Source organism: Parathielavia appendiculata, assembly GCF_033297405.1.
Source record: "Parathielavia appendiculata strain CBS 731.68 unplaced genomic scaffold N657scaffold_1, whole genome shotgun sequence".
In the NCBI taxonomy this organism is placed as follows: Eukaryota; Fungi; Ascomycota; class Sordariomycetes; order Sordariales; family Chaetomiaceae; genus Parathielavia; species Parathielavia appendiculata.
The window spans coordinates 1,591,605-1,605,420 of NW_026944220.1; the positions used below are offsets into that span (position 1 = coordinate 1,591,605).

General features: G+C 54.6%; 3 protein-coding genes across 3 annotated transcripts; 1 reads left to right on the plus strand and 2 right to left on the minus strand.

The window, feature by feature from the left end:
- Positions 1-188: 188 nt before the first annotated feature.
- N657DRAFT_30212 (uncharacterized protein) lies at positions 189-1,794 on the minus strand. Its single transcript, XM_062786693.1, has 3 exons — positions 1,250-1,794; positions 865-1,191; positions 189-794 (listed from the first exon to the last, which is right to left on the minus strand). The coding sequence occupies exons 1-3, from the start codon at positions 1,554-1,556 to the stop codon at positions 196-198; spliced, it is 1,233 nt and encodes a 410-aa protein (XP_062652349.1). The 5' UTR covers positions 1,557-1,794; the 3' UTR covers positions 189-195.
- N657DRAFT_30086 (uncharacterized protein) lies at positions 1,761-2,831 on the plus strand. Its single transcript, XM_062786687.1, has 2 exons — positions 1,761-1,766; positions 1,835-2,831. The coding sequence occupies exon 2, from the start codon at positions 2,033-2,035 to the stop codon at positions 2,540-2,542; it is 510 nt and encodes a 169-aa protein (XP_062652350.1). The 5' UTR covers positions 1,761-1,766; positions 1,835-2,032; the 3' UTR covers positions 2,543-2,831.
- Positions 2,832-11,635: 8,804 nt separating this feature from the next.
- Positions 11,636-12,281, minus strand: N657DRAFT_535146 (uncharacterized protein; the record flags this gene model as incomplete). Its single annotated transcript, XM_062787769.1, has 2 exons — positions 11,636-12,009; positions 12,077-12,281. Coding segments are annotated over 2 exons (579 nt in total), but the record flags the coding sequence as incomplete, so codon positions are not given.
- Positions 12,282-13,816: the final 1,535 nt, after the last annotated feature.

Below are 13,816 nucleotides of genomic sequence, written 5' to 3' on the forward strand. Positions count from 1 at the left end.
GACTCAACCGACCATCACATCAAAAGACCGGAATGCTGAAATGGGCGTCGGTCCTTCCCATTGCCGGGTCCTCGCCAATGAAACACGCCGGAGGATCCACGGTAACCGCAGTCTTGGACTCTCGATATAAGGGGGTGCAAGGTTCCACCGCGGACGCATGCGGATTTAGCGTACCAAACTGACCTCCTCCTTCAGTCACCGCCCATAGTACGAATGTCCATGTCCTGACGAATGCTGGTCTGCCGCATCTCCGTACCATCCGCCGTAGCTTTCGCTAGGTTTTGAGTACGAGTACGATTGCTGCCAAGATGCGTAACTTGCCGGAGGAACGGCTCCTGCGGACAGCGAAACATTCTGATCGAGGGTGGTGCCCGGGACTGTCTCGATTCCCGGAATGGTGGTTGCAATGGGCGGCGGATACATATCGGCCGACACGGAGCTCGATTTGCGATCGTACTCGCGACTTGAATGAGCACCAACTTGCGACATCGGCGGGTACGGCTGATGACCGGCCATGCTCTCGGTGCCGAAGGACATGGACCGCGGCGGTGGCCCAGGGTAGGGCGACCAAGCGATGTCGTCCCTCGTGGACGACTCCGAGCCCACGGATGTCGACCATGGGGCCGACGGCTGAGGCGCATGCGGTGTGTAAGGGGAGAAGGCGGGCGTGATGGGAGAATCACCCGGATACGACCTCCAAGACGCATTCATATCGCCAGGCTTGGATGAGCTTGGGCTGGCATCCGCCGACATCCAATTAGTCACCCCATGCTGCCCGTATGCGCTCGAAGGTACTAAGGATGCTTAGCAACTTGTCCTGCGACATGGTAAGGTCTTGGGCTTGGTGAAGGCCGATGGACTTACTCTTGGAATCAGTGGAGTAGCTGTCGCTCCCCGAAGATTTCATTGGTGGCGCCATAATTTGGATGGGCGGCATCGCCAGCTGAGGATACGGCTGCTGGCCGTGAACATCGGAAGGAAGTCCTGCCTGCATGGCCGGCGATGAAGAGGCAGAAGAAACTTTCGGGCCGACGGAGGACCGCGATCCCGATTTCTGTCGCGTGTCCACAGGCGGCTGTTGGTCTACGGGGTAGAAGCTGCATTCCTTTTTCAAGCGGATGCAGTTTATGCAGCGCCCCTGAACATCGTTCTGCGATGGGACACACCTAATCTTGCGGCGACGGCAGTGGCCTAGATTGAATGAGTACAAACGCAATCTCGAGAGAATGGCCTTCAAATCACTACTTACCACATGCAACCGACGTCCGATGGTAGCCCAACTTGTTTCTTCGCCTTTCGGCGGCTGAGTCCTGACCGGTAGCGCTCGACTGCTGCGGCGTGGATGGCTGGGGTGGCAGCCCCTGGGATTGCGACGGCCCAACCATGGGCGTCGAGATTGACCGTTTCAATTCCAGGCGTTCTCTGGACGGAATGCTCGAATCCGGGTCCAAGTCTGAAGACGCAGAGTATCCAGGCAAGTAGCCCGATTGCGGAATGTCCATGTCGGCGCCGTTCAGAGGCGGCGGAGGGTATTGATATGACATGATGTCTGTCATGGGCTCGTCTTGTGAAGAGGGCAAGGCAGATTGCAAAACGGCTTGATGCTAAGGGGTTCAAGTCGACTCCTGAGGGACGGTTGAGAAACAACTGTCACGTAATAAGATTGCTATGGCACAGCCGGCCGACACCCCAGAAGATATCAGGAGGTAGCCTCAAAGGCGTACAGCACGGGCCGGTGGAGCCGACCGGATTGGATATGGCGGAGAGTCAGTTCGATCCCAGGTGACAGCGTCGACTAACACTCAAAATAGGTGATGCTGACGAGCAGTCGCAGACCCGAATGTCGGAAGAAGCTAAAGCGGTCCAATTGCTGCCCGGAAATCGAGCTGGACTTCGAAGTCTCTTGATCGCCGTCTGGGTACCAAGGCAGACCACAGGCAGCCGTGGCTCAGATGTCGCGCCGGCAGGTTTAGCGACAAGGGCGGTAGACGTGCCGATGAACAGGTAGCGAGGGGCGTGGGGGCCAATCGGTATGACGCTTCTGCGATTTGCAGCGCTTTGGCGAGCAGAATCCTGGATTTATGACTGGCGACCAAATCCGCACCGTTTGGTTCCGGCTGCCCTGATTCGACCTGGCAGGCAACGACAGCAGCTTTCTGCAAAGGGCCACACCGCAGGAGGAAGCTCGCCCTATATGCTGCCTGTACTCGCGCTCAGGCCCAATGCCGAGCAAGATAATCGAGACGTTGTTTGGGAGTGTCTCCCTGGGTTGAGTGGCTGTGAGAGTGCTCAACAAACAATTGGATGTTGGAGTACGGGGATGCTGTGTGGGGAGATTCCTGCAGCGCACGACCAGTTGAACCGAGAGTCAACAGGAATGGAACCGGAGGGTGAGAGGAAGTGTGATACCCGCGTTCCGGGCGCGGCTTACACCCCAGATTTGTTGGCCTTGATCGAGGTGCGGTTCTGCTGGCTGCGAGAACAGGGGGATCCCGCGGCTACTGTTTTTGGAAGCCCCTGTGCAACCTTCCGCCTGATTTGACGCGGGCGTCTGTTAGAGGCGCCAGCGACGGTTCAAAGATCACGCCCGTCGGGTGCAGAAGAGTGAGGATGGAAAAGCGTTTCTAGGGGCTGTGGCCAGGCGCGTATGCGTTGAAATTCTCCAAGTTGAACCTGTAAAGGGAATTCGTTCCTCGTGGTCGACAATCGTGTGTTCCCTCGAGGCTGGGTTACAAAGCTGCACTCTAACGGCCTTTATCCATGTGAGGTGTCCAGTCCACGGGGCTCGCTAAGATATGGTTGGCCGCTTCCAGGCAGACGAAGGAAGTGGGATGAGCTGATATTGAGCTCCCAAGGGGTTTATTTTAATCGCCGAACCGACGGAGAGAACAAGACGAGACGTGGCCATTCAGCTGTAGAGAGGGCTCAGCTCCTTCCACCTGCAGCGCAAGGCGAAACTTAGTGACGCGATGCCAGGCTGTGGTAACGAACGACGCGGCGACAACGGGCATCGACCACAAGCAAGAGCTGACGTGTCGGAAACGACTGGCTTGCCCATACAATAGGAGTGGACTTTGGAGGTTGGCGAGTCTTCGGCTGCAGGGCGAGACGGGCTTGCTGATGATGAATCGGCGAGGGGTAGAGAGAGTCAAGCTGGACGATGCTTTTCTGATGCTGGGAATTATTCGTTTTTCGGTTGTTCTTCAAACTCCCTCTGCTCCCTGGCTGGCTGATGCGTGCGTTTTTGCCCCGGAACCCGATGGCTTAGACGTGGAACGGCTGCCCAAAGGGCCCAAGATGCGATCGGTTTAGGCGACAATGGGGCGAGGGAAAATGATTTGGTGCCAGACCCGGTGTCTGGATGCCAGTCACATGCAACACTGGGCTATTATCGTGAGGCTGTTGTGATAGCAGCTCTTCTCAGGTCTGTCCTGGGGAGGAGCGAGCATAAGAGGAGTTGGGAGGGAAGCCGACGTAGATTGGCGGCACAACTCAAAGGCCGGGGTGTGCCGAGTGCGAGGGGAGGGGTGGCAATGGAAGACCGGGCAAGTGACAATGGAAGTCACATCAATTAAAGGAAGGGCATAGATTAAAAGCTGCGACTTCCTCGTCGCTCTTTATTCTGCAGGCAGGAGCAGCCACGGAGAGACAATGAGCGCTGCCGGACATGGAAGGTACCGTGTGCAGTCAGGAGCCAGAGCGAAGCCAACTTCGGACCTTGGATACCGGGACTGAGCAAAACAACGTGGTCTTTAAGAAACTGGAACAGAAATTAAACCGGTGAATAAGAACCCTCGACGGTCAAGGCCGGTCGAGTGCGCATCGAGTGCTCCCATGCGAAGCCGGGCCCGGAGAGGCTAACATGGAAAAATGGCTGTTACCAGTCCAGGGACATGGGGTTAATTCAACCTTTGATCATTGCCAAAGGCTGAAACACCGTTTCCAGCATTTGGCTCCCGGAAAGACGTCAGGATTTCCTTCCATGGCTCCCAAGGCGAGAGACCCTTGCTAGTTTTGACGATTAACCGATCTGGTAATCAGGGCAAGACCTTAGGCATGCGCTTTTCCCAGGAGTGGACAAACCTGCCAATGGACCTCCCCGTTCGCCCGTTTGACCACCCCAAATCATCCCCGGCTTGATTTCGGCGCCAACCGACGACACAGACAATCTCTTCAAATATCCGCGCGTGGGAGGTGTCGGGTGCCGGCAATCCGTGGTTGGCGGGCCGGGCCTGGAGGGGTATCCGTAGACAGCCAGAGAGCGAGCCCATGTTGTTCGTTGCTTACGACAGAGAGACATTCTTTGTCGCCCTAAGCCGAGTCTAGGGAAGTCGCCGAGAGTATGAGCGTAGCATCCTTGTCCAGGGCTGGCAGTGGCTCATGCGCAAAAGGGTGGTATCCGGCCGGGAACGACCCCATGAGCGAGATCTGATCTTGGAATCTGAGGAGCGGGCATGGAAGGCGATCAGGAAGCCTGGAATGTCTTCCGGGGTCCAGGCGCATTGCGGACCGGTCCCAAATGAGGCCACATTGCAGAGTTGTGATAATAAGTGCAACATCAATACCCGCTGGTCGATGCGGACTCTCGCTGCCGGCCAATTGGGAGAACAGGCATGAACAGTTCCGCCGCGTCGAGCTTGGCTTGGGCTGGCTGTGTGCGGCCGTCGAGCCTCAAAAAATAATCCCCTGCCGAGGGCCTGGCGAGTCTGGGGTGTTTCTGGTCGAATTCCGGTGAATGGAGCTCAGGATCCCTGCGAAGGTTCCATCCCTGGACCCTAACCTCCTTCCAGCCACACGAGACGCCTGATACAACCAGGGTCCTCTTTTGTAGGGCTGCTTGCGACTCCGTCGCGGTTTCACATATGTACCTACTTTGTTACTTTTAGGTGGATAAGGACATTTATTAGTCCGTACTGTCCGCCAGCTGTCTCGCACACAGCACGAAGAAGATGATTTGGTGTACTAACGTTGGTGCTTCCCGCCGTCTGTTAGAACGGCGCTTGTTGGTGGGGAAGGAACGAGGAGCGCGCTAACAGGAGGCTGCCGAGGGCTTCCAGAAAGACTCAGCGACGAACTTGGGCGGCCATTGAACGGAGGGCTGCCACTTGAGGGCACGGTGCAATGTAACGCCAATAAGCGCTGTGGTGCACTCACCAGCGAGGAGCCCCTCGTCCTCGCAGGCAAACCAGGTTTGGCGTGTGTATCGGGTACCTTGCATACACTCAGACTTGGTTGGTTGAGCGCTGGCGCTGCCCTTGAGGTTCGAAGGAAGAGTTGATCGCAGTCGCATTGGGCGGGAATGGAATCAATGGATTGGTCCGGTTCCAGCAAGCCACTACAACTTTCAACCCCTTCATTTCTTTGATCCGTTTCTCCAGCATGCAGTACGACGCACTGCCCGTGCAGATTCGATATTGGCTATTTCGGATTACGGGGGCAGTCAGAGATCTCTCGACACACCCATTTAGACGGGGAGAATGCCGGTGGGACTGATGTCGTGCTCCGGGCCTTCTGTAACACAGTCGAGGCGCAAAACTACGTATTGTCTATCATATAGACGAATGGAGAGAGCAGTATCGTCAGATCTATCCGTATCTTTCTCCGGTATCCGTCAAGGACGGTCATGTGTTAGCCCCCATGTCCGTTGAGCTGTTACCAAGGTCCGAGCAGGGTCTATGTGCGAATGGTCCGCATCCATCTATCTCCAGTAGCATCATGGGACACCTATCAAACGAGGTCAAGTCCTGTGGATTGGCATGACGAACGTCCGCACGTCAACCGACCTGGCAGACAGCCCGGCGCAGTGGACCAGCCGTTGTGGCCCGAGACAATATTAAAGTTACAGTACACAACACCGTTACGTACTCCGTACATGGACAACGGGGCTCAAACGGCTGGCTCCACGGCCAAGGTGTTCGAAGGCTTCTAGAAGGAACAGCCGACAGAGAAATTGACGTGGGTCGGTGGATGCACCAGATCCGACAACGAATTCGGAGTAGCGCATGGTGTCAAAGGACTGATCTGCTCTAGTATGCCGGAATGGCCGAGTCGAGAGATAGACCCTGACATCTTCAGCCGGGAGCGCCGATATGATTGATGTCGAGCTTCGGCGATCAAACGACAAAGGTCGTGCCAAGACTACCTGGTACCTGTGCTCCGTCAGGGACAAACCTCCAACACAGGTCGAAGTATTCTCCCCATGTGATATGAAAATCGCGTCAGCCTAACGGGTTAGTTAATGACACTGTTACGGGTTTCCGGAATCAAGGGCCGAAAGGTGCGCCAAGACGTGCAAGGATTGAGATGACGACATGGCTGTGACCATGACCCCAATCCTAGTTCTATAACGACAGTGTTAACACCCAAACCTGGCCCAGCATTGGATCCTCGCGTCGAGTTGGAGTTGTCAACCAACCGATAATGAAATGGTGCGATAGTATGCGAGGTTGCTAGCGGCAATACACCTCCGCAATCCCGATAAACATCCTCGAGACATCTCAACAGAACCCAGGCTTCGACAGATCTCCTGCCAAGCCCGGGATTGCTCCTCTTCCAGGCTGTTGACCGGGGTTCACGGGTGCATGTGCCACTGACGAGATAAGTTCCGATTGGCTGAGTTAGAAAGGCCGGCTCGGATAAATTTTTATGGGGCCGTAGTAACGTTATCGTTTGGGCAGTACCATGTAAAGGTAATGTTCCTGATGCAAGGCCCGGGCGTACGGAGTATCTACATGTACCTGAACTTCATCAGATCCAAATCACAGCGGAGAGAGAGTGGTTACGCCTGCTGGATTGATCTGATCAATCATGCTTTGCTCCATTCATCTACGCCTTGCTGTTGCAGAAAAATAGTTGTTGAAACTGCACGCCTTTCGTTCATCAGTTACCTTCGCATCATAACCGGCTAATGCATGTCTTGCAGCGGGCATATTCAACCTGCAGGTCCTGTTTGGCGCACATAAAGCATGGAAATCATGGATGTCTTGGTATCACTCGGTCATTACCGCTCGGGCTGCTCGATTTCTCGTCGTTCAGCACTCGGCACGTCTCAAATTCGATCCGACATACGGACATGCTCGGACGCCCGAGCAGCTTGACATGCACTGGCACAAATTCCTAGATAGGGACTAGTGGACCCCTCATAATGTGGTTGACTTTTTCGATTCTCGGCGGGCCCGGTGAGCCGTTTGTTGACGGATCTCGACAGCGTCGTATCCGGCTCGCTTCCCTCCTCAACGGATGTATAATGGCACTCTATAACCGTCTTGCAGCTACGTTCTATTAGCTGTCTTGTACGGAGTATGTATGGCAGCATCAGCAAGCATTACCCTCAGAGGAAGCCTACCTGCCAGGTGGTTTCGGATCTTCGGATGGACATCCTTAGGGTGGACATGCGGCCAGATCGTGCGCCAGGGTAACCACAATGGAAGCATCCTCTACCTACTAACTTCGAATGTCAGTCGTGGTCAGGATCCTGTACGTCTGGCCCCTGAATTTGTCATTGCTACGACGTTCCAAGCGATGTCGGCAGCCTATCTCGCTATGAGACGCTTTCTATTCATTCTCACTTGCCACCCCTGCTGATCTTTGTCTGAATCGTCTCACAGTGCCCATAAAGGACCGACATATCCACTGGCGCCTCTGCGGCTCCCATCGTCCTTGATTAACCAGAATATCGTTGCAATAAGTATCCTCAAAAATTCTCTCCAGATACGGAATTCTGGCATAGTTGATGGTCGGCTCGTTTGCTCGCTTGTCAGGTCGGATAGACGAGCTGAGGGTATAAGATCTTCCACTACTAGAAGGTGACAAGGAATACAGTTTAAAATCTGAAGGCGAGCGACCTCTTCGCCGGCATGTCTGAACGGACATGGAATTTCCCCGTGGCTAGACGACACCGAAAATTAAGCCGGCGAATCATTCGGTAATCTCTTCCTGATTTCGCAGCGCATTTACCTTCATTCAGGCAGCCCTGCTAACAATCAAGCGACGGTTATCAGGGAACACACTCCTCTTGTCTTCAAGGACGATGACTCAAGGCCGGCGGAATTGATGCACAGTTTTGAGTAGTGTAATGAGCCTGAGCGTCGGCTGTTGCATCGCATCTTGCCATCGCAGGTCTCGGATCTGTGGATGGAACGCTATCTGCTTGCAGGTGGAACAGTGGCAACCAGTCGCATTAACTGTTTTATTCTCGCTCTCGACATCGACTCGCGAATCCTGGATCTGTTGATTGCGTCGTATGGTATTGTCCCACCACACAGGCACAACCGGGCCGGTTGTCTTGGCTGGTGATGACTGCTACTTGCCCAAGGAGGAAAAGACTGAACATTCAACCACCAAATAGGCGACCTGGTGATGCATTTCGCTCTGCAAGTCAAACGAAATTCGCCGAGCACTAGGCCGGGAATGAAAAGAGCGAAGAAGCTCTGGCTCTGGGCAGCCGACCCGTATTGGGATGATGGGGAGAGATCTTCCGTCGGCATAGACCGGCCGAAAATCTCGAAGCCGGGCCGTTTCCTACGCGGTCATTCCCGAACCTTGTTGGCAACCGACGTCGCATTCCTACCGTTGAGATTTGGCAGTGGGGCCGCATGCCTCCCATTGTTTCCCTTTTCCCATCACCTCCCATTCTGGACTGTGGACAGTTATAGTGCTACGCCCAACATCCCATTTGAGTGATCTTCGAGAGAAGATAAACAACCGCAACATTTCGAGAGCGAGGCCTCGCGAAGTTCATCACTTCACAGTTCAAGGCGTCCTGAATCGTAGCATCACTGACTACCTTAGACCTTGGTACGAGCCTGATTCGATCAGATGCGGAGAATGATATTTCGCCGACTCAAATATATCTGTCTCATACCAGTTGGCTCGCTTCATGATGCGGTACTGCAGTTTTTGACCATGACTGCTTGTCATTTTTTGGGATGGTTCATCCACTGGCCTACATGTTCTCTAGGAGGGCAATGAAGACCAATATACCATTTCATCAACAGTCCTTTGACCCACCGGAGTCAAGCTTCTGATAAATCCGGAAAACAAGCCGGAGCATCTGTCAAGGTTACGACGTGGCAGGGCGCCGGTAAACCCTTTCACTCCTCATATCGCGAGCCACATGTACCTTTGGAAGTCTCGCATCGCTCAGCAGGTACCTCTACTGATACTCGGGCGTATCCAATGCAGCAGAATATTTGTATTTCTTTTGCTTCGAGCATTGGTCTCTTCGCCCAGGAACGGTTTGTTCCCGAAACGTCTAGAACCTGGCGACATCTCGACTTTGCTCACGGGGCCGAAGCTTGCCGTACGTCGCTATTCGAACTTGTAACCGGGGATGATTGTGAGAGAACTCGAAGTAACGGGTGGCTTACCCAGGGCGGTAAGAAGTATGTTACTTGCCAGACTCTGCTGGGTTCTGCGATCAATATGAGTCATATGTGTATCCACTCATGACGGCGGGCATTGGGTCAAATAAGCAGTTGTATTCGTGCCTAGGTGTGCTTTAGGTTGCTGCCATGCAGCTGGAGATGCCTCACCTCTGTTCCAATTTCTGAAGGTGGCGCCGGTTTGGGCCATGGACTGTGATACTGGAATAAAACGCTCGCCGACCAGCTCCCTTCGCTGGTCGAAGGGAGGCGGTCGGCTACAAACCCTAGGATTTTGCTTTGGGAAGGGTTCAAGCTGGTGGCCTCAAGAGGCCACAGCCCGCGCCTTGGGAGGGGATTTCTGGCCACTGCGCCCCTTCGAATAGGTCGTGGCCTGTTAAGAGAGGGTTGATGTTGGGGGACGGAGAACTTTCGTTCAAGAGGCCTGGTGTCCTAAGAACAATAGCAACATTGAATAGACGGAATCGAAAGTCGATGGCAGGGAAGTTGAGTTCCGAGACGCGTAACCGCGAGGACGCCGCGGACGACGGTGCCCCCTTCGGATGTTAGGGGACGAAGCGTCGACCACCCTTGACCGTACACAAATATTCCTCTCTTTCAGGTGCATGTAGCTCATCGCTCCACCGTCGCATACAACGCGTGACTTGCATCTTCTCCGAGCAGGTTGAATGCATGGTAGCCCCTTGACCCCTGGAATCCCCGAGTGTCTCTCCTCCTAACTGTACACTCCATTCGAGGCTGCTCGTTCGCAGATTCCAGCCTCACCATGCCGAAGTAAAGCCTCGTGGCCAACGCGGTGGGATGCGTCGAGACGTTATCGCTCCGCATGCACGATGGTGACTTCATCTGAGGCTGAGGGAGGAGATACATCAAACCGACGACGTTTCGTCCTCCAAGCCGTCATCTTCGGTACAGCCATGATCATCGTCAACAGCACCCCAAGTTCCGGGCTCCAGCCCAGTAGAAAATCTAGAGTTGCCAAACCCCATTTTCTCAGTACCTTAAGAGAAGTGTGAGACCGAGTCGCCATGCTGACTCTCCTGTCGTCGTCAGATGAATATTCACTGCATGCGTCCTTCACCGCAGGCCAGCCGAAAGGCGCGAGCCCACCATTTCGGCACCCTTAGTGCACGACTCCCTCACTCCAGAAAAATCCATCCGACTTGACTCGTGGAGAAGGAGGAGACATTACGGGAATTGAGGAGAAGAAAAGAGGGTTGGGGGGGCCCTTATAGAATTTCGTGCCTTCCTTTCTCGCGATTCATGAACCGATGCTCCTTCCCGTCAGACATATTCTGACTTGACTAGTAGAGTACAGGAAATCGCGAGTTGTTTGTTTCTGGAAGTTGTGGGCCACCATGCAAGAAGCAGCGCGTTCAGCGCTTTGCAAAATACCCTGAATTGGGAGTTTCATATCGCCGTGTCCTGACTTGGCTAAAAGTTTCAAAGACCATGGGACTGGTCTTTTATTTACATTGGATGGAAAAGGAGGTTCCAGGTTGCTCAGGAAACCGTCTGTTCTGGGCCAGCTGCTGTTCGGCGTTAGAATTTCCATTGCGGAGTCGGGTGCGGGGCCGTCGGCGCTGTAATCCGTAGTGTAAGTACGATGGGGGGAGAGCGGTCGACGCTTTCCTTCTGTCATTGCATGGCTCATTCACGCAATGCGCTCATCGTGGTGCTTGAAGAACGGAAAATGGACGAACTCTCATGCTGACAGCAGTCACTGATTCGCTGGGATCTCTGTGCCCTGATGTATCATGACCAAATCAAGATTTGGCCGTTTCAGGCAGCGACCACTTCATCATCGCCCAAATCTCTCCCCCCTCTGGAGTTGGCAAGAAAACCAATTTATTCCGGCTAGAGAACCGCTCTCATATTTGTCCATGGTCCATGACCCAAACCAAGGCACACATTAACCACCTATTAGCCCAATTGCCTTCCATGTTCCCGCTTTCCTCATGGAGCAGAATCGCTAACGACAAAGGCCCGGAGGGCGTTGCCAAGTTCCGCGAACCCCAACTTCCTAAACGCCAAACCCAGCCCCATCTTAGCACCATCTTGAGCAATCAGAACATGAACACGACCGCGGCCCCGGCCATGGCGATGCTGACGAGGCCTGCCCCCAGCCCCGACGCAGCGGCAGTGACGATGCTGGTCGTGGCGGTGGGCGTCGACACCTGCCGAGAAGTAGTCGACACGCCGCCGGTGATGGTCGACGTCGGATTGGTTTCATGCGAGGGCCGGCTCGTCGTAGTAGAGGTGACAGTGCCCTTTGTATTGCTGGTACCACTGCTGATGTCAGGCAGCTCGGCGCCGCCCTCGACCTTGAAAAAGTTGGCGCAGGTGATGCGCGTCTTGTTCGGGTAGTGGAAGACGATACTGCGGTTGCCGAGGAAGTGAGAGATTGTCTCGACCGTGGACGCGTACAGCTCCAGGTACGACGTCTCCCACGTGTCTTGGTCCGCCGGGATGTCGCCGTGCTTGCCGCTCAGGTCGCCCACCTCGCAGGTTTCGGGCTCCGACGCGTCGCACGGCGGTTCCTGGCCGCGAAGGTAGGGATCCAGATGAGCCGCCGTCGCCGTGCAGTTGCCGTTCTCGGGCACGGGTTTGTCGTGGATGTGGTAGGCTAAGAGGAAACGGGTTAGACTCAGGTGCTTTGGCAGTGAGTTGCCGATGGTTGAAGTTGGACTTACGGAGAGGAGCGCCGATCTTGGGCAGATTGCTCAGCTTGATGGTGAACCGCACACCAAGCCCATCGTCGTTCGCAACAGCCGTGACTTCGCCCTTGATGTTGCCGCCCTCGGGATAGGCCGGCTTAAAGAAAGCGGACTCGGGCAGGACCGCCTTGTATACGACGCCAATAGGGTTGTCGATCACTTGTGGGGCGTCGCCGAGTTTCTGTTGCTGACAGTTAGAGTACGACCTCGAGAGATGGAAAGACTGGCTGTCGAGTTCGTCACTTACGCCGGTCACCTTGCCGCTTGTAGTTATGCTGGCCGGGCTCGCGCTTGAGGTACCAGTTGATTGAGCGGAAACGTGGGTGCTGGCCACAGCCAGCAGCACTGACAGCTTGCCCGACACGCGCATCCTGATGATGTTCCGTAAGGTAGGTTCGGATTGCAAAAAAAGTGCTATTTGTGCTGGCACTGTCTAGGGTGTATATGCACCAGAGACGTGCAAGATGTGCAGGCCGATGTTGGACCTTGGTGGGCAAGGCGGACTGCGCTGTTGTAAGTCTGGAATCGAATTTGGTGGGTTGTACGTGTACAATCCAGTGGATTCAGGCTCTGTGCTAGGAGCAAAGTTTCACCGGGAAGTTGCAAGCCGGATGAGCGATGGGATAAGGTAGAGAGGCCACGGTGAGTTATAGGTTTGTTAGGGAGGGTATGGGGAGATTGCCTGAAGTTAGCAATGCATCTTCTTCTTCTGCTTCTTGTCCACTACAGGACAGGTTCGGCACTGCAGGTTATATAACGTGAGTACTCCGTACAGATGCAGATCGGTCCAACAATGGTAAGTTTCCCCAGTCCATCCTACCTGGAAGAACCGGGGATGAACAGGGGATTTGTGAGGCGCTGCGCTACGGCACGGTAAACAAAGGCCGTTGAGCATGGCCGCGATGCAACGTGTGCGACTCTGGAGCTTGGTGCAGCCGCCAGGAGCCGACTGTTGTCCTGTGCAGGATAAATCACTGGAAATTACCAACCCGCTTCCATGCGACCCTGCAAATAGCACACTCTGGCAACCTGGCCGCATGCAGCAAGACCAGTACTAAGACCGCTACGCCACGCCGGCGCAGCCCTGTGTCTCACCACCTCAGTTCAGAGTGAGCTTCGGCTCGGAAGCTGGCAGTCGAGCGTGTCGCGGGGACCCCAAGCTGAGGTATGGACAGATCGACACCTCTTTCTGTTTGTGCAGTTGCCTGGTCGGTCCATCGTGATCGACAAATCCGGTGGTGACATGGAAGGGGCACAGCCGACTGAGTTTAGAACAATGTGCTGGTTGGCTCACTAGCCGGCCAAGCAAACTTGCGCGGCTACGCACCTGCTTTGTTGAGCCAACTGTCATGCGTTGTCGATCCACGAAGTCTGAGTTTTGTTGATGGGTTGAAGAACTGACTTGGATCGACCATCAAGAGTACTAGTTGGATGCGTCTAGCGTACGGATTACCTAGAAAAAGCACCCTTAGCTGGTGACGAAAGGACGGTTAAAAATGGCGATATTGACTTGGACGCTGATCTCCGGATGGGGCTTCCATGTGGCCTCGGGTTGACAAGCATTGGCAGGTATGGGAAGCCAAGGGCATAAAGCGAACCGGCATGCAAGCCAACAACCACTTTCTCAAATTGTACCACATAGCAGGCATTCTGTGACAGACTTCCATTATTGAGGGATCCATTCGTCCCATTTGTCAAAAAGCTGATTGCTCTCAT